The sequence below is a fragment of the Piliocolobus tephrosceles genome, chromosome 3 (genome assembly GCF_002776525.5).
Source record: "Piliocolobus tephrosceles isolate RC106 chromosome 3, ASM277652v3, whole genome shotgun sequence".
In the NCBI taxonomy this organism is placed as follows: domain Eukaryota; kingdom Metazoa; phylum Chordata; class Mammalia; order Primates; family Cercopithecidae; genus Piliocolobus; species Piliocolobus tephrosceles.
This window is the reverse complement of record NC_045436.1, coordinates 108,305,913-108,332,841: the sequence shown is the minus strand read 5'-3', so window position 1 is coordinate 108,332,841 and position 26,929 is coordinate 108,305,913. Positions and strand designations below refer to the sequence as shown.

Below are 26,929 nucleotides of genomic sequence, written 5' to 3'. Positions count from 1 at the left end.
CTCTCTCTCTCACACACACACACACACACACACACACACACACACACACACACACGTGTACACTAAAAAACTCGGACCAGAGGCGCCGCAGCTGCTCCAATCCCTGGAAAAGGCAATCGAGCGCCCTCCCAACCGCTGCGCACAGCCCCGGCTCCGACCTGGCGTCCAAAGCAGAGCTAGTCCTAGTCCTTAGCGCGGCCAGTTTGGCCGGGTGTTCCCAAAAATAAAGCGAGGAGGGAAGGTACAGACAGATCTTGAAAACACCCGGGCCACACACGCCGCGACCTACAGCTCTTTCTCAGCGTCCGAGTGGAGACGGCGCCCACAGCGTCCTGCGCGGGTGAGGTTCGCGCGGCTGCCGGGGAAGAGCCCACCTGTCAGGCTGCGCGGGGTCCGCGCAGCAAGTGGGGCTGGCCGCTGTCTCGCTGCACCCGGCAGTGTCCCGGGCTCCGTGCGCCCTCGCCCTAGCTGGTTTGGAGTTCAACCCTCGGCTCCGCCGCCGGCTCCTTGCGCCTTCGGAGTGTCCCGCAGCGACGCCGGGAGCCGACGCGCCGCGCGGGTACCTCGCCATGGCCGTGGCTGGGGCGAGCAGGCTGCTCTTTCTGTGGCTGGGCTGCTTCTGCGTGAGCCTAGCGCAGGGAGAGAGACCGAAGCCACCTTTGCCGGAGCTCCGCAAAGCTGTGCCAGGTGACCGCACGGCAGGTGGTGGCCCGGACTCCGAGCTGCAGCCGCAAGACAAAGTCTCTGAACACATGCTGCGGCTCTATGACAGGTACAGCACGGTCCAGGCAGCGCGGACACCTGGCTCCCTGGAGGGAGGCTCGAAGCCCTGGCGCCCTCAGTCCCTGCGTGAAGGCAACACGGTTCGCAGCTTTCGGGCGGCGGCAGCAGGTGAGTGCGCGAGGTGAGACCCCTTCCCGCGGTCCCGTCCCAGCTTTCTCCCGGGACCCCCCACAGCTTCCTTGTCTGCCCCTTGCTTGGTGGCGCTGCCCAGGGACTTTTCTCCACCCTCCGCAGCTGCCCTCTGGATTCCTCCTTCCAGTCACACCCCGCGTGTCACCAGCTGCATCTCTTGTAAGCCCAGTTTTCAAATCCAAAGTGAGAGGGGGAAATAGAGAGAATGAAGGGCGCGGAGCAGTGGAGGGGGTAGGCTGGAGGAACTTCGTGGAAAAAGGGAAGGGGTGACACCCCATGCCTGTGAGGCCTCCTGCCCTGAGTGACTGGAGCACCTCTAGGGTAACTTATTCTGTTGATTCCTAAATCGGCCAGCGGAAATTCCTCTGGACTGGGCTTTAGCCATGTTTACTAAGAGGAAGATGCCATTTTATGCCAATGCCAGGGCCCGAGAGAGAAATCACACTTGAATAAGACGCCTTCCCCTCTCCTTTTAAATAGTCGCTTCTCCAGATCTTGCACCCGCTGTAAATTCGCGCCCTTTGTGTTACTGTACTATATTTGACACTGTACTTGATAGTTCTTAGTGGCAAAGAAAGAAAGGAAAGAAAGAAAAGAAAGAAAGGAAAGAAAGAAAGAGAGGAAGGAAGGAGGAAAGGAAGGAGGGAAGGAAGGAAGGAGGGAAGGAAGGAAGGAAGGAAGGAAGGAAGGAAACAGGTGCTTGGGTGTTTCGATTATTTAAAACGCCTCTGGGTAAATAGGGATTGTACCATCCATCCTGGGAGGAGCTGGGAGACGAGGGGAGGGAGCAACCCTGGATGTAAACACCTCTTGGAATCTGCCCAAGAAAATCTGCTCATCCCATTTTTCAGCACAGATCACTTCGAACTGAAATTCATGGCTTAACAAGGTTTCTCCTAGCCCCTGTGGTGAAGGGAATAACTTATGCTAACAGCCTCCCTCCCTTGTGTTAACAGCTTGAGGGAAAGCTTCCTGGACACTAACTCTGTTTTTATGCTTTGACGATTCACCAGGCTTTTTTGTTCACTACATTCATGATAAGGGGAAATGTAACTGCAAAGCCTATCTTCAGTGAACTGTTGAACAATAGCCAAGAATCTTCCAGAAAATGAGGCCATGCCCCAATCAATACTGTCAGAATCACTAGAAAGAAATCTCCCAAAAGTCTGATATGTAGGACTCCTGGAAAAAGGGAAAACTAAAGCATTCATCAAGGAAAGCTCTGCATTGTCTGTGTAAATACATTCTAGAGCTTATAGGCCTGATGACATTTACAATAGATGTGAATTATGCTTCCTAATGCAGAAGTATTTAGCTAGAGACTGAACTGAACCAGATTTTACTTTCTTAAAATCATGAGCATGATCTGTGAGGAGATGGCCACCAGTAAGGAAAAAGAAACTTGCTCTGTTATCCACAGTATCCCAGCCATTGGAGGAGGCTGTCCTGACAGCTGACTACACCAGTGAATACTCTGTTTACTTTAGTGCAACTCTAGGGGCATAACTCAGTGAAGAACTCGTGTGAGAGTTGCAAAGATTGAAAGGAAGTTGGGTGAGCTAGGCAGGTGGCAAAAATGAAGGTACTCAAATTATTCTCATCTTGATATTTGTTTTCTTGGTTATATTGCTAGGAAATAACTGAGGCCCCTAAGATAAAAAAACAACTTTTTTTTTTTTTTGTATTAACAAGTTTCATTTATAGTATGAACCACATGGTTTGGAGGTAGAATTCGAGTTTGTTTCATTCACATATTGTACAGCTTTTATTTGTTTTAGGCTAAGTTAACTATGGATAAAGATTTTAATAACTCAGGCACCATGTTCTTTTTGGCTTCAACTCATTCCTTGCAATATAATTCCAGAGTGTCCCTTATCAGCCTCACTGTAGTCTCATAGCATCAAATAATAAACTCTGATATGGAGGCCAGACATTCCCTTGAAATGATGAGTTGCAACTTGATGCATATATACAAGACTGTGTGCCCTGATAAGAAAAGTAATCCCTTTAGCATCCTAGAGACTGTCTTAATGACTTATTCATCAAATGTAGACACTGGTTTTTGTGGAAGCTTAAGTGTCATGTTACCTCATTGAGACTCCTGGAGAGGTGGTTCGTGTTGGACCCCTTCCAAGAGTGTTTAGTTACTAACACACTAAAAAGACTATTATAAGGCAGTTCTGGCTCTAATAAGGCCGGACTCCAGGAAGGTGCTAAGGTTTTCATGTGTGTCCCTCTCTCTTCATCCATATCAGCATTTCCATAACACCCTTTCACCTCGTGACATATGTTCCCTTGTAGGTGAAAGATGCTGTCTAAATTAATATAGTAGATATGTTTTCCAGTCCAGAGGGTTTAAGTTTTAGAACATATGGGTTTCTCTGTACTGAAGACGTTAGAAATTTTAATGGAAGATCAGGTGGTGTGTTGTGTATGGGGTAGCTGCTGATCCGGCAGCCTCTGAGTGCTTATTCAGGCTGAGTTACAGCTTTAGAGTCCTATTTGTTCCTTGGAACATACCTGATTAAAATTGTTTATTGTTCTAAACCTAGAATATCTTTGGTTGAAATGTAGCTGCTGTGGTCTCTCTCTGATTACTTTCTACTTAAACCATTACTTGATGGTGGGTGGCATCCATCCTAAATACACTTTCTGCTAACCCCTTTTCTCCTCCCTGAATGCTATGTAGTTGGTGTGCCAAAACCGTAAGTTTGGAGTGCTTGTAAGTTTTTTTGTGATGTGGAAGGGTTTACATAAAGATAGGTTTTATCTTTCCCTTTGCAAAAGGTAATTCACAAAACATATTAATGACGGAGAAGTTCAGCTTCATAAAAACACGCCATGTGAAGAAAGACAGAAGGATATGAAATTAGCATTTATTTTGATTTTGGTTTAAGTTGTCTCTGGCTGCTATATGATAAAGAAGAGTATTTTACATGAAGTTTTCTTCTGTCTTGAACTTCTAAGATACTTTAGGATCATCACTTTCTCGTGATTCCCATAGTTACTTAATCTTACTTTTCTTAATGGCAAATGTAATCTCTTTAGGAAAAACAATTAAAGCACACATATTATTTGGAAACTATCACTATTTATGACATGCATGTACAAAAATAGCACATTTTAGTGAGCATTTGTCACCTTTAAAAAAAAATCTCACATACTTCATAAAGAAAAAAACTGAGGCAATCCAGCCCCACAAGTGAATATTTTCCTGCCATGAGGAAGAGGAGATTCTTTCCTCCTATGACCAAAGTACTTTTAATATAAGTAATTATAATATTGAAATGTTTCTGAAGTATAAGGTTAAAATATAAGGCTTTGGCAAAGATAGTATATAATTAAGTGTTGAAAGATGATTCCAATGGGAGCCATTCCTTCAAAATATATGGAACCGGAGGGAAAACATCATTTGTGATGGGTTTGATGCTAAGGGACTATAAAACTATTAATACATAGTTACCTTGAAGTGCCTGGCACCTAGAAACTAGACTTGAAATTTAAAAGTACTTAGATAATCTGATGTTTTCATTTAAAAGACAATAGTACATCTAGGGAAGAGGAGCTGGGTGTGAGCTGCTTTGAATTATATACTACTCTGAGTACATGATAGCCTTTAATGAAGTTTTTGCTGTAACAAGCAAGCCAGCTTTATAATCTCTGACATTTAAAAAAAATCATAATGCCATGAATTCTTGATTATTCATGCTAATGGAAAGGAGAAAGGGAATGAATTACATAAAAAAAAATTTAAATTTAACTTTGTTGTTTAGCTAGAAACACTTGAAGAGACCAAGAGACCATGAGGGTCAATGAAGAAAACATCTCCTAAGCAAATAATTCACTCAAGGAATATTTGCACACTAGAAATATATACATAATTCAGAATGAATTAGAAAAGGTACATACATTTTACCTAAGTAGTGGAAGTTTGTAAGCACATGATCGAATGAGTTCGGATTTTTCTAAAAATTAAATAGGGATATGAATGTCAAATCTGCTTTTAAGTATTTTTGTATCATATAATTTTATATTTGGAAGAAGCATTCGCATTCGAAATAACAAGTCCTTTCTTTAATGGAAGTAGAAACAAGTACCATGATGTATTTGCCAGACAACTTTTCAAACATACTGAGCTCATCTCAAAACCTATTATTTTTAATGGTCAAATCTAATTTTCTAGGAGAAAATTTCACAAAAACAGGTCTTTGCAAGATGTTAACAGGTATTATATAAAATTGAGCTCCATAGTCAAACTTGGAAAATGTGATCAATTTTCTTTGCTGTGGTGCCTTTCAAGGCCTTTACATGCTAATGAGTCCCCATAAAAGGGGAATACTTTCTCCTGGAGAAAGCATTTTACAGAAATGTCTTTCTAAGATGTCTAGTTGGGAAAACAGTGGTTCAACTGAACACTGTCTCATTTCTCATCTCCCATGCAGTACCTATCTCAGTATGTTTACTTATATTATTGCTTTTTGGACTTGAGTTCAATTGGCATTGTACCATCTTCCTGCTTTTATGTTGTAAACACCTCTGAATGTAATTTTAGAATTCTTCTCTCATTAAATTTTATTTTTTCCTGTATCTTTATGAATTTTCCTTCATTGTTTTCATCTATAAGAGTAATATTCATTGTTTCACACAGGTATTATGCTTTAAAAAGAAAAGCTAGTTTATTTGTGGAAAAATTCACTAACGATCATATGGATCACTTTATTAATGTTTTATCACCATTACTACCTTGATGAAAGACATGTTTACTCAAGATGTCAATCAAATTCCTTATATTATAAATCCCCAGTGTTTGTTTAATAGGCATAATAAAAAAAAATCACACCTATCAAAAAACCTTATGAAAATACTTGAGCAACTTGTTATGTATTTTCTATCGGCTAGTCAGGATTTTTGTGCTTCAATAACAGAACATATCTCCCCAGACTTTCATGATTCTCCCTTATGCTAAATTTGTATATACTAATAATCAGTTAGTGTCTTAATGCCTTTATTTTGGGGGTAGTAGTGGAAAAACATTTGGTATCACAAATAATCTTAACTCAAACTTCTCTATGGCATGATTCAGTTGAGTAAAGTTTTATGATTGTGTTATGAATCCATGAAAACAGAATTTCTAATAGAAATATTGACTTTATATTAATCAAGTAACACAAGTGTACCAGGATCATATCTACTTTTGACAGCAGTAAAAGATGAAATGTAACCAAAAAGCATTCATATATGGAATATATGTAACAGTCAATAAAATTACTAGTCTATCTACATGTTAGCAGTGGTTGTGTCTTAGCATAATGGCATATACAGTAGTGCTCCTGGATAACACATATTTTAAGGGATAATACTTTAAAGGTATGAATTTCTCTTTGTTTATCTAAAACATCAGCATGTAGATCATAGAATCAAATGACCACAGTGGTTTTATTGACTCTTTCAATGATCTGTATTTCTTTAAAAGCCATCTTTTCATGGTGGTAGAACCATGGTAAATGCAGTACCTTGATTGTATTTGGGCATACCATGAATGTAAATGTGTGTGCAAAATGATCTCACTTTATTACTGGCTTCAGTTAGTTTTACTTTACTAAGGTACTGTTAAATATCTCTTTTATAAAATAATTACATTCAATAAATTTAGAAGTATAAGGTTCTTTGTTTAGCCCCCTCATTTTACAGTTAAAGCAACTTTCCAACATGCTCTTATTTTCTTTTCCTTTAAAAACTTTTTTCTTTAATTGCATGAAATTAATCTAAAGACTGAATTAAGGGTATTTGCTGTACTTGGTGTTAAGTGAAATGGTTTTCAAGTAAAGAAAAGATTATTAGTGTTTTGTTTTTTCTATTACCTAAAGCTAAGAGTTAGGAGATCCAACTTCCATTGTTGGCTAAACTGATAATAAGTAAAGTCATTTAATATTGTTACTCCTAGTTTCTTCATCTATCAAATGGGTTAAATTATACCTCCTGTACCTGTCTCACAGAAAGATGGTGGAACTCAATTGACAAAGTGAATGTAAAGATGCTTTAAAAGTTTAGAAGTTCTATATAAATTAGGTATTCTTATATTCTTAATATTTTGAGATTGTTTCCCTCTGGCTTTCCACAAAGAGTTAAACATATCTCAAATGTTGATAATACACACTTGTCTGTAGCACAGAAAACATTTGGGTGATGATGTAAAAATGGTTGGTAATCATCTGTGCAATCTATGATATCCCAAACCTATATTCAACAAATGTACTATTTTCTGTCCTAACCATGGTGGCTGAGGGGTGTAGGGTTATGCTTTTTTAGAGAGATTTCTTGAAATTAGTTGTTCTCAAAGTATAGTTCATGGACTAGCCGCATCAATATTACTTAGAACCTTGTTAGAAATTCTCCAGCCCGTACTAGACCCACTGAATCAAACTCTGGTGGTGGAGCTCAGAAATATGTGTTTTAAAAAGCCATCCACAAGATTCTCATCCATATTTGAGAAACACTGCTCTAAGCTTCTGTCCCTAGAGTTTTGAGTATTTTATATCAAAACCAGCCTTTTGAAATCTAGAATTGATTATCCTGTTATTCCTGATCTCATCTGGTCCTTTTAGTGGGCCTATCCATAGACAAATGGTTTATTGACTTATATAATGGTAAGCTTTTTAAAATATATACCTTAGAAATATATACCTTAGAAAGTATATATTTAAAAATAAATATAAAAATTTAAAAACATATTACAATGGTTTTGCCATAAAGAAGTCTTCGAAATAAGTTAATTAAGGCTGCTTACCCTTCACTCATGACTGCAGAGAGTTTATGATTTAATAAATTTGCTAGAAGAAAAATATGGTATGAGCAGGGACCTACAAAGCAAGTCCCTGGAGGACATAGAGTCTCTTTCATTTCATCTGTGTGTTCTGAGGACCTAGCACAGATAGTTTGCCATGTAGTTGACACTCACTAAATACTTCAGTTGAGTTGAATTAGATATTCAGGAGAAAAGATGAGACAGTTCAAAAGCTATCCGCTAGGCAAATATCCTTTAAAAATAAACTTACCTTGAAGGAATTTCTTATGGGGCATTTTATCATTTATATATTAAATGGCAATACTATTCTACTTCATATACAATGATTATAATAATTCTTATTTTCTAATGAACTGAAAGGAAATATCATATGGTATTTATACCCAAGAAGGGCTCTTGCTGACTTTGGGAACTTGAAATTACTTGAAAGTTTTTACTCTCTGGTGTTAAGTAGGAAATACTTTTAAATCTGTTAAGTTTACAGAGTTGTTCATTTAACACACTGAACAAATACCTTTTGGGATTTAAGTGCTCTAGGCTATGTGAAATACTAGGAATTCAAATATCTATAGAACATAGGTCTGCCCTCCGAGCGCTCACAGTCTAGGAATGCCTTTGGGCGGAGGCTAGGAGTAGATAAACTGATTAGTGAACATTTTACTATTCTAGAAAAACATACATCATATCATCTTTGATGCTTTTACTTTGGACATAGAGAATGGTTGTTTTGAGATCCCATAAAGCACAGTCGTTTGACTGAGACTGTGCAGGAGAAGCACAATTCTGTGACTTTGCGTTCTCTGTAGAAATTCTTCCTTTTGCCTGTGCCTGAAAGTTAAAGGCAGCACAGGGACACTTCAATCTTGACTAAGTAATCCACAGCAGATATTCAGCCAGCGACTGAGGGTGGATGTGTCCCTGTCCTAGGCACCCCTGGCATTTCTAGCAGCTGTACTTTGTTTGAAGAAAGAAATTGGGGCAGGGGGAGGTTGGGGAGGTGGTTGTTCTTACTTACATATTTTCTGTATGACTAAAATGTTTTCCCTGCTTCCTGGGGATTTAGCTAATCATCAAGATTTCATTTAGTCTATTTGTTTTAAAATCAGACTTTACATAGAAAGCTTTCCATTGTGTGTTCTAATTCCCTTTGAAAACGTTCTGTGTGGGCCAGCACAAAGGTGAACTTCCCCTTACCACTCCCTGGACACAGGCTCAGCTACTCCTGGAGAGGCACTGAATTGTTGCAATAGCATGGCTGGCCTTAAGTCTCAAAGTCAGAACCCAGCTTCCTGAAATGAGTCCTTGGTTTCATCAGGTGCAAGTGCTTTGTTTTTAGATAAAAACAGAAATAAATCTTCTACCTTTATTTAATAATCAAACTCCTTTTAAAAAGCCTATCTGGCTTCCTCTCCAAAGTCAATTACTAGCTAGCTGGCTAACTCCTAGGGTCCTTCATGTTTGCATTTCTCTAATGAGTAGGTTGAACTAAATTTGCTCATTCATATGAAAAAAGCTTTAGAGTTAAGCTCTGTGTTGGAGGCTGAAGAGTCTGATATAATTTAGAGCCCTGTCTTTAAGAAAGTTATGGCCTTAAGAAGGAGCAAAGTTGTAATGAAAATGGTAATAGAGGCAGAGTCCTAGCCAAGGAAATGGGTTGTCGTGACAAGTTTGCATCCAGGAATAGTATCTCTGCCTTGCCTTAAAAAACAAATCTGGATTATCAAGGAGAAAAAGGGTGGGTAGAGACACTGCAGAGAGAAGGAGCAACAGGTGAAAAGTCCCAACAAGTGTGTAAAAGAGAATATGGCTTGTTCAGAAACTCGCCTGACTTCCAACCTCCTTTTCAATACTCAGGTGTTAAAACTCTAGAAAATCCAAAATATAAGATTATAATGCTAATGGTAAACCCTAACTAGACTGCAGTAAGTATATTCCCATGTGCCAGTGCCAGCAAACAGTAAGAAAATAGCACCACCTATTGGTAGTCACATTTTGGCATCAAAATATTTATTTGGGGAAAGTAGAAAACAAAGCCGATTACAGTTACTTGCAAGGGATGAGAGGTTCTCTCGTTCACCTTTCACACTCTACCCTACCATAAAAACATCCTCCCGTAATAGTCTTGACTTATCTCCAGTTGTCCCAGTCCCACAGATGAGTCTCACTAAGTAAAACAGCTTGAAAGTCATGACTTACATTGGCTTGGATTTGGCCTCCATTTAACTATCACTGTTAGACTTTATTCTCATCTTTGACACTGGGAAGAAAAACCCTGATCTCTCCACACTCCCTAAAATATTGGAAAATAATTCTCCTGTCATTGCTAAACATTTTTTTCTCCCTCCAGGTCATGTTTTCTTATTGATTCAACTAAAATGTATGAGATAGTTTCCAGACCCCTCATCATCTGGGTTACTTTCCAAGTTGTTCTCTCCAGAATTAATAAACTGGTTAGAATGAGAGCACCCAAAATTAAGCATGCAATTCCAGATACATTTAGATGATCAGTGTAGCATAAAATTAATATTTTCTAGTACCGAATACTATCCACAGCCTAAAAACGCATAAGTATTTTTTGTAGCCTGAAAAAATCCACCCTTATTTTTGTATGATTATTATATCAGTTTGCTCTTATTAATCAGGAAGTACACTTCAGGTTTTTTATTCAATCATTCCCAATAGATAAGTATCTGAATATTTCAGGAGAATAGAAAAGGTGAATATTAAGATATTTTTTATTTACTGATATTCAAACATAGATATTTGTGTGCATAGATAAAGCTGTGCTACAACTCATGAGGAAGAGAGAGACAATGCAAATCTTCTGTTCATGAGGAAGAGAGAGACAATGCAAATCTTCTGTTCATAAGTATGAAAAGTTACTCACCTTAAAAGTTAATATAAAATCTAAAAAGTAAAAGAGCATGAAAGTAATTGAGTAGATATTATCATGCACTGCTATTTGCAGGAAAGCATTTACCTCATTCTTATTTACTTCTCTATATTCATTCACTTGACCCCATGCTGCTCACTTATTACTATTTTTTTTTTTTTTTGTCCATTATAAATACTCAGTAACTATTTGTTGAGTTGGTTTGGAGAGAAGATCATTAACTTACACAAAAATAAAATGTTTTAGAATCAGAGAAGGCAAAAATAAAGTATGGGTTAGAAAAGTCAAAGTCTTTTCTATGAATGCTTTGTGAAATGGCTGACAATTCTAGCTTATTGTTTAGCTTCTTGGTTTTATTTTTTAGCCCAGGAGGGAGAGAATCTAGAACAGGCAGAGATCCCTAGCCTAGGTGGAAATGACAAGAGCAAACACATCAAGTGTTGGGCATAACATAACACCTTTGGTTAGGCCTCAAATTGGCCATTCCTTGCTCAACTTGGATGGCTTAGACATTTGCTATAACTTCAGTTCTACAGAACTACTAGAACTTCAATAACTAGGTTAGTTGTAAGTATTTTTATATTTTCTATTTAAAACATTGGCAACATTTCTTTTGCAAAAACTTCCAGATATACAGCATTGCATACTGCTAGAACGTGTTCCTTCCATCCCCTCGCCAAAATTCCCTTCTTCCTTCATGTTTAAAAGTCTGATCCAAAGCTTACTTCTTACCTGTGTGTTTCTTTGCCTCTAACTGGGTAAAGTTAATGGCTCCCAATTCTGCTCCAAGCATAGTTAACACCTATTCAGCAGCTTGTATTATCATTATGGCATAGCTACTTATATTATCATCATGGCACAGTCTTTTTTTTTTTTTTTTTTTCTTTTCATTTTGACTACAAAACTAGTGATTATCCTAGACCACGACCATCCAATAGAGATTTAATGGGAGCCACAAATGTTAGTCACATATATAATTTTAAAATTTTAGTAGCCACAATTCAAAGTGTGAAAAGCAACAAGTGAGATTAATGTTAGTAATATATTTAATGTGATACGGTTAAATAAAGTCACTTTAACACAGGCTGACTTAATATAAAACGTATTGCTATGATATCTAAGTCTTCAAAATTTAGTGTGTATTTTACACTTACAGCACATCTCAATTTGAATGTAAGTGGCTACATACTGTGGACACTACAATTCTAGTTAGCTAACGTTTATTGAATATTTTCTATGTGTTTTATGTGCCTTCTCTCAATTAATCCTCACAACAACTCTATAGTTGTTACTACTAGACCAACTTTATAGATAGCACACCAAAACTTAAAGAGCTTAGGTTATTTGCCTGAGAGCCGCTATTGGGTGTAGTGAAATTGCAACTGGGCCAATGGGGTTTGACTTCATAATAAAGCACTGGTTTAAAATGAGAGCCATTGGAAGAGGCAGTATGACAGATTCTGAGACTTTTACAAGGTGATGTTGTACATTAGACACGGAGGTAGAAGCTGATTAACAGCAGGTCACAAGGTGACTAGAAGGAAACACGTTTGAAAGAAGAAAATATTTTGAAGCAAAATGTGGGACAAGGGGCAGGATTGGTTTACCCATTAAGGTACTGCTGCCCATATCCCTTGGAGATCATTTATTCCCTGGCAGCATGTTTGTTTGGCAACCATTGGATTGCCACATACCTAGAACAGAGTGGCTTCTCTTCCTTCCACTTTAAACTTCTATCTGCTACATGAAATTTGGGTAAAAGTATATGCTCCGGTGACTGGTATGAATTAAGGCTCAAGTCTCTGAAAAGTCGTGATGCCATGGCTTTGTTATAAAGGTCTGTAAAATATTATCCTGGTGTCATGGATTATACAAATGCGCACCAATGGCAGTTTCCTCCTTTTCCTTCACACAATGTTAAAAATGAATAAAATATGTTTCCCATTGCCCTTCCCTTGTGCTTGGGGACTCAATGAACTCAATTTAAGTTTCCACATCTTTATAAAAACGTTTTGTTTTTACTGAAACATGTTTTTGATCAAGAACATAACACGATTGCATGTGTGTTTCTGAAACAAATATGTATATGGAACAAGTGCATGGAGAAGGGCTTGGGCTCTGGTGACTGATCCCAGGATGGGAGATCCCTGAGTTCTAACCTCAGTCTTGTGGATCTCGTTTTATGAGCTAAAGGGAAGGAATCAAATTCTGCCCTTATTAATAAAGCGCTCATTCTCTTCTTCTCTCTCATTTCTGGATTTGAAGAATTGGAAGTATGGGTGAACAATTTTAATCATTTTTGTTGCACTATATAGAAAGTTAACTCTTAAATTTATGGCATGTCATAAACTTCAAACAAGCTCCACAACAGCATTCTTTTTTTTTTTTTTTTTTTTTTTTGACATTTTTGTAGTATCCCTTTTTTTTTTGAGACAGCGTCTCACTCTGTTGCCCAGGCTGGTGTGCAGTGGCACAATCTCAGCTCACTGCAACCTCCACCTCCCAGACTCAAGTGATTCTTCTGCTTCAACCTCAGAGTAGCTGGGGTTACAGGTGTGTGCCACTACTGCCCTGCTAATTTTTGTATTTCTAGTAGAGACAGGGTTTCACCATGTTGGCCAGGCTGGTCTCGAACTCCAGTCCTCAAATGATCCACCTGACTCAGTCTCCAAAAGTGCTGGCATAACAGGTGTGAGCCACTGCACCTGACCTCGTCCTACATTTTTTGAAGTAGGTAGAAGATTTAATCCCTGTAAGACTGTTAATACCAGAACTAACAACAATAATAACTGATGTTTAAGAAACACTTCACAGACACTTTATGAACTGCTTTATACATGTCTCATTTAATTCTGATGACATGGTAGGTAGATATTGTCTCATTTTGCGAATGAGAACATTAGCTTGTGTAATGTTGTGAAGTTAATAAGTGGCTGAGCGAGTACTCGAATCAAGGTGAGTGTAATTCCAAACCCTGTGTTTGTAGCCCGTAGGCTATACATGCCTCAGATAAAAAGCTATTACAACACTTTGCCAAATTTGTAGGAATAAGTCTTGGTAGTCTTCCAAGTCTCTGAGCTTTCACTCCTTTAAGTTTACTTCTGTGTTAAAATTTTCACACGTTTATGGTGCTTCAGTAAAGGAAAGAGCAAATTAATTAAAATGGCTGATTCTTGCTAACCTTTCTCTGTCTTTTAAAATTATTCCTGTTTATTACTCTTTTTATTCCACTTCCAGGGACTCTCAAAAACAAGAGACTACATAATTGTTTTGTTTTGTTTTAATTGAGGTGAAATTCACATAGTATAAATTTAACTAATTTTAAGTAAACAATATAATGAGAGTTAATACCGTCACAATGTTGTGCTATCACCAAGTCTATATAGTTCCAAAATATTTCCACAATTTTAAAGTAAAACCCTGTAACCATTAAGGAGTTTCTTCTCATTAGCCCCTCCCTTTAGCATCTGGAAAACACCAATCTGATTCTGTATCTATGGATTTTACTATTCTGGATATTCCATATAAATAGAATCAAACAATATGTGATCTTCCATGTCCTGCTTTCATTTAACATGATTTTTTCAAGGTTCATCCACATTGTAGCATGTATCAGTACTTCATTCTTTTGCATGGCAGAATAATATTTGATTGTATGGATATACCACAATTTCTTTATCCATTCATCCATTGGTAGTCATTTGAGCTGTTCTAACTTTTGGCTATTGTGACTAGTGCTGCTATAACCGGGTAGCTATTTGAGTGCTTGTTTCAATTCTTTGGGGTGTATACATAGGACAGGATCTGTGCAATCATAATAATTCTATGTTTAACTTTTTGAGGAACTGCCAAAGAATATTCCACACTGGTGAATCATTTTTCATTCCCACCAGCAATTTGAGAGTGTTCCAATTTCTCCACCTTTTCAGTAACCTTCTGGGTTTTTTTGTTTATTTGTTATAGTCATCCTAGTGTGTGTCAAGTAGTACTTCACTGTGATTTTGATTGTGTTTCCCTGATGACTAATGATGTTGAGTATCTTTTCTCGTGCTTCTTGGTCATTTGTATATCTTCTTTGAAGAAATGTCTATTCAAGGCATTTTCCCATTTTTATTTGATTTCTAGGTCTGTTTGTTGTTGAGTTGTAACTGTTATTTACATGTTCTGGATACTAGATTTATCAAATGTGTGATTTGCAATTATATTCTCTTATTATGGAGGTTGTCTTTTCACTTTCCTGATAATGTCTTTTGATACACAAAAGTTTTTAATTTTAATGAAGTCCAGTTTATTTTATAAATGTACCTATTTTATTGATGTATCTACTTTTTCTTTTATTGCTTACACTTTTGGTGTCATATCTAAGAAACCATTGCCAAATTCAGAGTCATGAAGATTTACCCCTAGGTTTCTTTCCAACAATGTCATGGGTTTAGTTCTTATATTTAGGTTTCTGATTCATTTTGAGTTAATTGTCATATAGTAAAGTAATGGTCTTGTTTACTCCTGTTTACTCTCTTTCTTTTTCCTTCCTAGAAACTCTTGAAAGAAAAGGACTGCATATCTTCAATCTGACATCGCTAACCAAGTCTGAAAACATTTTGTCTGCCACACTATATTTCTATATTGGAGAGCTAGGAAACATCAGCGTGAGTTGTCCAGTGTCTGGAGGATGCTCCCATCATGCTCCGAGGAAACACATTCAGATTGATCTTTCTGCATGGATCCTCAAATTCAACAGAAACCAAAGTCAACTCCTTGGCCATCTGTCAGTGGATATGGCCAAATCTCATCAAGATATCATGTCCTGGCTGTCTAAAGATATCACTCAATTCTTGAGGGAGGCCAAAGAAAATGAAGAGTTCCTCATAGGATTTAACATTACCTCCAAGGGACACCAGCTGCCAAAGAGGATGTTACCTTTTCCGGAGCCTTATATCTTGATATATGCCAATGATGCTGCCATTTCTGAGCCAGAAAGTGTGGTATCAAGCTTACAGGGACACCAGAATTTTCCCACTGGAACTGTTCCCAAATGGGATAGCCACATCAGAGCTGCCCTTTCCATTGAACGGAGGAAGAAGCGCTCTACTGGGGTCTTGCTGCCTCTGCAGAACAACGAGCTTCCTGGGGCAGAATACCAGTATAAAAAGGATGAGGTGTGGGAGGAGAGAAAGCCTTACAAGACCCTTCAGACTCAGCCCCCTGAAAAGAGTAAGAATAAAAAGAAACAGAGAAAGGGACCTCACCAGAAGAGCCAGACACTCCAGTTTGATGAGCAGACCCTGAAAAAGGCAAGGAGAAAGCAATGGATTGAACCTCGGAATTGCGCCAGGAGATACCTTAAAGTAGACTTTGCAGATATTGGCTGGAGTGAATGGATTATCTCCCCCAAGTCCTTTGATGCCTATTATTGCTCTGGAGCATGCCAGTTCCCCATGCCAAAGGTAGCCATTGTTCTCTGTCCTGTACTTTCTTCCTATTTCCATTGGTAGAAAGGCACATTGACTAAGTTGATTGTGCATATAGGGGGTTTGTGTTTCCATTTGCAAAATCCATTGGGACCCTTATTTACTACATTCTAAAGTATAATAGGTGATATGGTTATTCTTGGTTTTTCTTTAATAGTTGTTAAAGTAATATGAAGTCAATATTGGTATAAAGAAGGGTATGAGAAAAAAACATATGTGTAAAACATACTTTCTGTGTTGCTTTTCAACATGGTGCATACTCAGCCACATGGTTACATGTGAACCTGCACCTGTTCATGTAAGCAAGCCCCAAATGGTAGAAGGCTGATCTTGGAAGAGTATTCAAGGAATAAGTGAATATCATGGGAGCACAGAGAAATGCTGATGGAATTGATGCATTAAGGCAGAACATGTTTTAATAAATACCCTCTTGTGAGCTAAGTTGTCCCCACAGAGGTCAGGATCAGGACTGACTCAGGTAAACTGGCCTCATGAAATCCACCACACACTTATTTCATTTGCTTTACTGCTAAACATCAGAAAAGGAAAGCAAAATAGGATATGATGACTCTGTAAACTTTTGCCAAGACTAATTTCAACCTATCAGAGCTTACCTGTGTCTCTTCGAAAATCCATAAGGTCTGTACTTTATCATATCAGTTATCAGTCTCCTGACAAATATATTTGCAGAACTCTCTCCAACCCCCACCTCCAACTTGCATAGCGAATTGAAGTGACTGTTCTCTTTGAATTTAAAGTTTAAGTAGTACCCTCTATAGTAAAATATAGTGGCACTCTTAGCCTTCAGTTAAGCTTATTGGTGCACTTCCATTCTCAGCTTGTAGCAGTTTATATTCTGTTATACTAAAAAAAAGTAGCTGAAGGAACAGAATTTAGAGGAAGAATACAGTTTTTTTTTCAAAATTTGAAATGAGTCAATTTTTGCTATTGTATGATAATGAAGAAAAAAATCCTTTGTCTCAACAAATGACCAACTTCTGCTTATGCATCTCTAAAATAGCATTTTCATGTTCTATTGGGATCCCATGTTCATCATTGGAATGCCAAACATAACAAACACATAAATCCAAAGGGCTTTAGTCCGGCACAGTGGCATGCCCCTGTAGTTCCAGATACTCTGGAGGCTGAGGCAGGAGGATCACTTGAGTCCAAGAGTTGAAGTAAGCTCTGATTGCACTACTGCACTCCAGCCTGGGTGACAGAGTGAGACAACGAGACCCTGACTCTGAAGAGAAAAAAAAAAAAAAAAGCAAAGGCTGACAGCACAAGGCTGGATTAGCCTTTTCAGGGCCATAAACTTGATTGAAATTTTGTTTTCTTGTTATAATACTTCTCTAAGACCCTTTCTTTCCCAAGGATTTTTGATCACTTTATGTTTCATACACCCAAGTATGAATTCTATACACTTGCAATTATATGAAGAGCCATATCTTGTCTAAATATTCATAAAGGATATTTTGCTGATCAAACAAAACTTGTTCAACTGAGATAACATTTAAAAACACACACACAACAAAGATGACAAATGTAACAAGCAGTGATGAGCCTTTAGGTTACAGTGTGGCTTGCCTTGTGGCATTGAGAGGCAAGAATGGTTTTAAAATCTGTCTTTAAACCCAGGATGACTGACTTTAGTTGGGTATTGAAGTTTTCCAAATAATCCCTCTCACTTACAAAGAGTAATATCTTCTGGTTAGCCTGGGGAAGGAGTTTTTCCCTTTTCTCCTGACTACAATCTTCAGGACTCAGAAAGCCATGATAATGCAGAGATACTCTGTTGGTTTGCTTTTGAACCCCTAGCTCTGGAGAATTGATTTTGTATCCACCCCACCACAATTAGTTCCAATTTGTCCCTCTCATTTGTTGGTTCTACCTGCTTTTACTGTTCAGAAACCTGCTGTTACTTCAGAAGAGCTCCATCGTGGTTCTCAGTGATCTAAAGAATAATAATTTAAGAACTGATGAGGAGTAAGATAAAAATAGCAGAAATAAATTTAAGGAGAGAAGTATGTTAGTGCAGGAGAATAATTAAATGTACATGCTTGGTCAAAGCAGGGCGTCTTAAAGCTTAATGTCCTGGTAAATTGCCCTGGATTTGGTTAATATGTAGGTTCTGCTGTAGTGGGTATAGGAGTAGAGCCTAAGATTCTGCATATCTAACAAGTTCCTAGGTGATGCAGATGCTGCTGATCCACGAATTGCACTTTGAGTAGCAAAAATGAGAGTCAAATCCTTTTAGCTTGAATCTTGATTCTACCACTTACCTGCTATAACTCTTTGGAGAAGTTACTCAGACTCTCTACAAGTTATTTTTACAGTCTGAAATGGGTCAAATAGTAAATAATAAAAATAATAGTTTCTATATAGCAAAAACAGTGGAAAATGAGACAGTAGAGCACCTTGCACATAGTAGGTTCTCAATAAATACCTGTTATTGACATTATTATTCACGGCCATTTCTGAGACTGAGGAGAAAGAAAGGCAAATGTAGGACTCTAAAGAAAGACTACATAGGAAAAGAGATCAAGAGAATAAAAGTTGTAAGGCAGGAAAATGTTTTCTCAATATTTCTAGTCCCTTTTCAAACATCACAAAGCTGAAAATAGTTTCTCCCTGTGGGTTCAACCGCCCGTGAGCTCTTCCAGGGAGGTTTCTTTGGAGAGTAAGAGAACCAGGAGAGCATCAGTTGCAGCAACTGAACTCATCATAATATTTGTCAAAACTTGGAATGGCATCAGAACTCCAGGGAGACATAACAGGGATAAGTGTGGAGCTTTCTCTCTGAGCTTCAGATTTCCTTTTGCCAAGTTGAGAGTGGAAGTTTGGCTGTTACATAGAGTTCTCAATCTCTCATCACCTTGTGTGGATCTGTTTAACTTTTAAAGCTTTCTAGTGGTTCCCTTTAAGCCTTCCAGAGTTGTGTCTTTCAAGTGGTACAGTGATCAAAAAGATGGGAAGCATGAAGCCAAATGAAGCTGCTGCATTAGGGGTAATTAATAAGCATCCCTGTTATCAGCACAGTGTCCAATACTGCAACCAGAGTGAACTTTGTAAATAAAAATATAGTCTAAGCAATAGAGGAGAATCAAGGCCACTGGTCAGATCAGTACAAAATATGTGGAATAACTGAGGTGCCAAAGACATTTCAGACTTTAGATACAGTTTTTGCCCCAGAGAAAGTTCCTCCAGGCTAGACTGTTTTGTTGGCCCTCCTTTCTTTTGGCCTCCTGAGCCAAAGACTGTTCTATATGGTGGGGCTTTTTGTCTGCAAAAATTGAGAACCTGTTCTTTAATTCAGAACAGCTGTGTTCTTTCTGCCTTTCCCAAATTCCAGGCTTTGCCCTTTCACTGATTCCAATTAGATAGTTTCTGGGCTATCACACCCATGTGGGCTGGACTGGAAGAACTGTGGAGTGAAACTCCATGGCCCAGGTCAGGAATGAAGGCTCTTAGCTGATGACATGCTCTCCCCTGCTAATGCACTTGTAATCAAATTCAACTTGAGGACATCATACACAGCTTGGCAGGTGCAGGCCTGACCATTGTAGATTTCATTCACAGACACAGCAGTTTGGATTTTTCTGATTTCTAGCCCTTACAGCCAATCTGTTCTCCCAGAGAGAGATTCTTGGAATTCTGCCATGAGATGAAACATACCCATACAGTTAGTGCCAAGTTCTGTACCCTTGCCTCTCCTCATCACCTTAGAAGAGATGGAAAACAGAAATTTCAAATGAAAGTGATTGAGTTGTTGTCAATGACAAAGATCCAAGAGAAATTGGTTTTGCTTTTTTTGTTTTCAAGGAATTGTGCAAAAGCTAGAAATAGCAAACACATAGAATTAGGCAGCAAAGAATCTAAACACTTTGAACTGAGTATTCCCTACAAAGAAGAAATTCACATTTAATGAGTTCAAAATGATACAACCTCAATTAATTTCCTGAATCTTCCAATTATAATCTCTGGTCATAAAAATGAACTCCAAAAACATTAAATCTTGATGTGCTGAGTTACTTAAGCAAAAAATTACCTAACTGCTATTGAAGTTGTGCTTCACCCTCATTAGAAAGAGATGGTAAGGGAAATAGCACAGATATGCATTAGTAATTGATGTATTTCTTAATTTTTTAATTTGTTTAGTAAAGGGTCATGAGAAACATGACCTGAACTCAGAAACAAACAGAAATTCCAGACTGTCAATATGCTTTACACCAGCAAATTACCACATGGATCTTTTGTGCACGACATAATTATTTCTGGTAATGGCACATTGATCAGAGGATTTCATAGTGAGAAAAAAAAAAAAGCACGGGAAACTCCCTAGTAATCTGAGAAGTTCCTGATAAGATACACCAATGCAGAATCAGGGGCTTCTGTCCAAATTCCAGTGAGCCCACTAGAGACTACTCATATACTCATAGTTTCTGAATCTATCGTTTGTTAGTTGAAGCTTTAAAAAAAAAAAAAAAAAAAAAGACAGGAATTTTCCTAGGAAACACCCATGAATATTTTCCATATCTACACCAGGTCATTTGCACAGAAACTTGTATTTTTGTTGATAGGAATTATTTCCACAGAAATGGATAAAATGGAGGGTATGCTGTTTCTTTTAAATATTTCATCCATTTAACAAGCATTTATTCCATGCCTAGATTATACTAGGCTCTCAGGAACAGCAATGCACAGCAGAATTTAGCACCCAAGGTCTCATCTAATTAAGTTGATCCACTTTGTATAAAATTCAAATATTATAGGAGTCATTAAACATTAAAATAGCAGAATAATTTTGGAAAATCCGGTTTAAAAATTATTTTCGCTTTATGACAAGCTGTTTAGATGACTGAGTCATAAAAATAACTTTAAATCAGTAGAGAAAAGTGGATGACTACAAAAGCTTTCTTTAGAAATTACCAATAGCAATAACAAGCAATGGCTACTGACATTTGTTGTACAATACTGATTGCAGTTTCTGTAAGTTACACAGATATTATTGGTGATGCAGGGTATACAATGTGCAAAATAAAACAGCGCGGACTTCTTTTCCTTAAGGGAGGAACAACTTCCTTTACAATGAATTAAAGCTAATTAATTCAAAGTTAACCAGTCTTTTTAACATATACTGAAAATCTCTAGTTAAAAAAAAAGTAAGAACAGTTGCCCATCATTAAGTCTAATTATTTAATTATTTATGCCTAATCACAATAAAGTTGAAGTCTGATGTATGGATTTTATTTCATTGATATTAAAAGATTGGATGAGATTTAACCTTTCTCTGCGAAAAAGAATCCTTTTTTTTTTTTTTCAGAGTATGCCTGCTTTCTATATTATTTGCTTCTCTCTTGGTTTGTATATAGCTTTAAAGTTTTAACTTGTTCCAGTTTCCCATGCTGGGAGTTTTAGGAGTTTGAAATTAAAATACCAATTCATTGGGGCAGGGGTTCCTCTGAGCCATGAGAAACATGGCTCAAAGTCCTGAAATTAAAAAGCAAAAGTTTTGGTTGAAATCCTACTCCTGAATTGGTCTCTGGCAAGTTACCAAATTTCTGTTTCTCAATGTGTTTAAAACAAAACTACTTGCACCTGCCTAAAAGAGGCATCGCGAAAAACAGGTGTCGCACAGTGGGGCATCTCTTAGAAAGTTCTTCTTGTCACTCCGGCAATACCTAACATTCTGGATTTGCAAAAATGACTGTTCTTTAGTACTTTTAGCTAGAGCAGAGCTGTATGGGGTTCTCTAAATGAAACCACATGCTTCACATGGATTTCGTGGTCCCATTTGACATTTTCTCAAGGAAAAGATTCTTACTCAGGCTTCTTTGGTGAAAATTCTGGTATCCGTGGGATAACTTTAGGCCCTCATAATTACCAGAGGGAATTCCCAGAGGACATGGCCCACTCCTGGAACACAACTCCACCATGCTTAATTCTAAACCAGTGGAGCAACAGTGACCCCCAGTGGCCAATGGTGTGGTCTTCTTACCCCCAGTTTGTGCTTCTAAAGAGAGCTGAATAATTACATAGTGGAATAGTCACCATCCAATCCATCTTGGCAACTCTTAAATAAAGTAGATAAATCAATACACCTCTCACCTGCTTGGTTTTATTTTAACAACAGTCCCTGAATATCACTATAGCAGTGGCAATAATGTATCTCTGTTAAATAGAGTGCTTGTTAGGATTTTGATTAAGATAAGGTCAATAACAAATCATATTTTGTTGCAATCTTGTTATTGAAAACATCGTAGAATGTATTAATTCCATGTTTGGTGACTAAGTTGTTTGTAATTAAATGATTCTCGCTGAGATAACTGGGTTTAAATCCTCTACCATTTACAAGTTATTTGACCTTAGATATGTCGTTTAAGCTTTTTGAGCCTTTGTAAGATGTAAGAAATGTTAGCTTTGTTGTAAGAATTAGAGATACTACATATAACATGCCTGGAATGCAGCAGGCACTTAATAAATAATAACCATTTTGATAGTAGTGGGATAGGAGATTGGGCTTAATGTGTAATTATGCCAGAGGTTTTATTAAATTGTTGAAACAAATTCTTTAGATAAGCATTTTGTGTAATGAGGACTGAGGAGTGGAAAGGCAGTTCCACCTAACATATGTGTTCTTCTTTCATTTCTTTTTCTAGTCTTTGAAGCCATCAAATCATGCTACCATCCAGAGTATAGTGAGAGCTGTGGGGGTCGTTCCTGGGATTCCTGAGCCTTGCTGTGTACCAGAAAAGATGTCCTCGCTCAGTATTTTATTCTTTGATGAAAATAAGAATGTAGTGCTTAAAGTATATCCTAACATGACAGTAGAGTCTTGCGCTTGCAGATAACCTGACAAAGAACTCATTTGAATGCTTAATTCAATCATTAGTTTATTTTTATGGACTTCTTTTTTTTTTTTTTTTTTTGCACTGCCAATGCATTTTGTTTCAAAAGATTATTTCTATAGTAAGAGGGGAATGAGCAAATAGATTGAAGATTTCCACCAAGGAAAAGGACTGTATTTGTTTCTGAATGTAACTTAAAGCGAGATTTTAGTAAATATGGACATCTATTTCTCTTTTTGTAATCAAACACAACAACTTATCAAACTGTTTTTAGAACTGTTAGAGAACACACTGGTTTATTTTTGTAATGTTCTTTGAAAACAGAATGGAGAAGCAGCAATAGCTTGTCATTTGTCTCATTTAATGACTAATGGGAAATAGAGAACAATTTCATGTTTCGAATTAGGCTTATTGCCTTAGATTCCTGAGAAAGTGCTGAATAATCAACTCTGATGTTTTTCTTACGTTGTTGAGACTCTTGTTTACCCTTGTTTTTCCTCCACAAGTCATTGTAGAAGTGTAATGGAAAGTTGTGCTGAGCGTTAGTATCTATGTATGTGCGTACATGTACCAGGTGCCTGTGCCCTCTGTAGGATGGTTTGCTTAATATGGTTTTATAATTTAGTTTACACAGGATTCTTTATTTTTTTAATTTTATATTTTGGCAAACACCATTCGGTTATGAGAACTTTGCCAAATATGATAGAATAATTCAAGAGCATATACAGAGTTACCACTTGACCCAGCTATTTAATTGCAAATACAATTATTTTCATTTCATTTCCTACCAGAAAAGGGAATCAGCAACCCAGTTTTTGAAAACACAAGTATAATTCCTCTTTTGTACTTCTTTTTCACAAATGCTTTTATTTATTCTAAATTGAATTTAAAAATCCTTCCTAAAGCCATTGACTTTTTAATTCTCCTGATATGCCTTTACTTACTACGAAGTTATTGATAGATGTTGAGGCCCAAAAACTGATGAAATATTGAAGATTTTCTTAAATGATCAATTTAACCATAACCAAATATTGCATATCATTCTTCAATCACTTCTAAGTCAGGCACTTTTTCACATAGATCAGGGCGTTTGGCTCAGTCATGAAATCTACAATTTAGCAAAGCTTACTAAACATTATTCACCAGGTATGGGAATCAAATATAGACACTTGTTTGACTTTGTTTTCCATTTCTATGTGTCACATACATATATGTGTCCTCTTATACCTTTACTCTTGAAAATTATTTCAAAATCCTTCTTCTCACTGTATTTATTTGTGTGATGGAAATATATTCAGGCCATAGATCATTGTTGGTGGTAATCTGTGGTTAATCCTCATTTTAGTTCAGTCTTCCCTGATAGTTAGAAATATCTCAGCCATTTTGGAGGCTGTGCAGTATCAGAAGACATGGAGTTTGTTCTGTCTCTGCCTGTAGCTAATTATGCTGGTTTAGTCATTTAATAAATATGTTTTGAGCATCTATTTTGTGAAAGGCACTGTGTTACCTGTGTGTCTTTAGTATCCTCACTGGTAAAATGGAGAGGCTGGTCATGAGCTGGAAGGGTTAAGTTTATAATTCCAGCTATTTCATACCCGTCTTCCTTGAAGGAAATGATAGTGATAGATATAAAAACACTGTAAGTCCCTCTTTTAATAAACTAAATGCAAGAACATCCTATACTTCGCTGTTAGTAAATCAGTGCGGCATTTGCTTTGGTTTAAGTGGTATTTTGTTGAAAACCCATTAAAAGAAGAACTCATGAAAAGAAGCTCTTTGACACTTTGGGGTCCACAAATGTTGGTGTGGGTGTGTGTTAATTCTGTGAGTGAGACACACCAGTTCTAAAAAAAATGAGTGAAGTTTTGGTGCCTAAGTTACCATGCTTTCTTCTAGTTCATTTTTTTCTTACAGTAGCATAACATTAAAGACTCAAAGTGAGATGGAGGAAAAATTACTTTTTAATACTTGTTCTCAAACGTTTGAAAATAAAAGTATATGATAGAAGTGGGCCAGAGTGTGGCCACCATCCTGATCATACTGTTTTTCAATAAAGAAAACATTTTCATTGGTAGATTTGGTGAAATTCTAAATTTAGTTTTTTTTCTAGAGATGTAACAACCAAAACTTCTGGCTATTCCCAGTATCACTTCTTAGCCTTCTTATAACCAAATGTCTGTTTATTACCTTTCTTAATTTGAATCAATGCCTACTTATTACATATTGCACCCCACAATGACCAAAAACCCACTACATAACAAAATTTACAGGTACCAACTAATGAAGATTATATTTTAGGTAGCAATTGATATAAAATTACAGCACAATGAAAGAACTTGGGTAATCTCTTAGCAATGAAAATAGGTTTTAACCAGTAGTTTTTCTGGGTGCTTTGTAACTATCATTTTACTACTGAATTGAGGATGTATTATGGCATAAATTGGAAGAGTTTTATCCCCAAAGAATAAAGCAAGATTATCTTTCAGTAGTGGAGATTGAGGTAAATGTATTACCATTTTAATTAATACAGATTTACTAATAATAGTTAGAAAGTTGAGTATGTGCCTGTTTTACAATGTGTAAGGTACTAGTTTCTGTATAATTCCTACATAGAAGTTTTAGAAATCTCCTGATATTAAATTATTAAATTGGCACTCATGAGAAGAGAAGCTACAATTATAAATGCCATTTGCTAAATCATGCATAATGCTCTCTCTCTCTCTTCCCCTACAAGTAATCTCTCTACCCCTATTTCCAGATGCAGCATGCACACACACACACACACAGAGTCAGTTACTGAAAAAAAGAATTCTTTTTTTTTTCTTAATGGAGTTTCGCTCTCGTCACCCATGCTGGAGCGCAGTGGCGCGATCTCCGCCCATTGCAACCTCCGTCTCCCAGGTTCAAACAGTTCTCCTGCCTCAGCCTCCCGAGTAGCTGGGATTACAGGTGCCTGCTACCATGCCCGGCTATTTTTTTATTTGATAAAAAGAATTCTTTTCTTCAATAACTGTTCTCTCGAATTCAAATTAAGGGACTGCCAGTGTCAATAGAATATTTTTAAAACACTTTGTTGTAACCTGTGTAAATAATACACAATTTACAGGATTTGGAGTTGTAGAACTTAAACTGGAAGATTGGATTCCTCAGATCTCAGGACTACAACATTCCAGATAAATTTTTACATTCCCTTTGCTATATATTAACTGATGAACATTTATATGTTAAGATTTTTTACCTTAATATTTCTGAATAAAACACTTGTTGTCCATTTAATATTTTCATAGGCAATCAGATGTGAGTAATACTGCTAAGAGTCTGATTTATTAAAAATGTTTGTATAATTCATTCAGTTTAGTCTTTCAGTTTGGCCTTTCTGCTTTCACTTTTCTCTGTGCTAACAAATAACTAATGTCTGGGCATTGACTTCTTATTGAATCAAAGTTGGGTTAGGAAATAGTTATGCACGCCTGATATGTAAGACTAAAGAACAGATTAAATAAGAAATCTTGGGTAAGCTGGACTTTTCCGTATAGCTCTTTTTTCCCCTGAGTTGTATTTTAATGTAGTTTATAAGTGATAAAATGATCCTTGTTTTCTAAAATCCAGTCCTTCCCTTCAGCTTTCCACAGTTGCTGTAAATGTTTAATACTTGTACAGTCAATGGCAATTTTAAATATATATTATATATGTATATGGAAAAAGTTCAAATATGATTTTAATTTATTTAATGACTATTGCCTTCCTATAATGATAATAATTTTCATCCTTAATTATGGTAATAATTTTAGCAGGAAAAATTCCTTTTTACTACAGTTTTTAGACGCAAAATGTAGTTTGGTTCTTTAGTCAAATCCACTTAGAGGGTATATTGCAGTGAAACTGTGAAGGATACTTCACTACCAATGTATAAGCTTTGTTGAATTTGTATCATTTTCTTTCAGTAATGAAAGCTATTCATTATACAGTATGGAAATAAAAATTGCTTCATTGA

The 26,929-nt window shown here is 37.1% G+C and overlaps 1 protein-coding gene across 1 annotated transcript; it reads left to right on the top strand.

Annotated features, from left to right (window-relative positions):
• BMP3 (bone morphogenetic protein 3) lies at window positions 1-26,929 on the top strand. Its single transcript, XM_023222589.2, has 3 exons — window positions 1-891; window positions 15,150-16,060; window positions 22,747-26,929. Exons 1-3 carry the CDS (start codon window positions 570-572, stop codon window positions 22,936-22,938), a joined length of 1,425 nt encoding a protein of 474 aa, XP_023078357.1. The 5' UTR covers window positions 1-569; the 3' UTR covers window positions 22,939-26,929.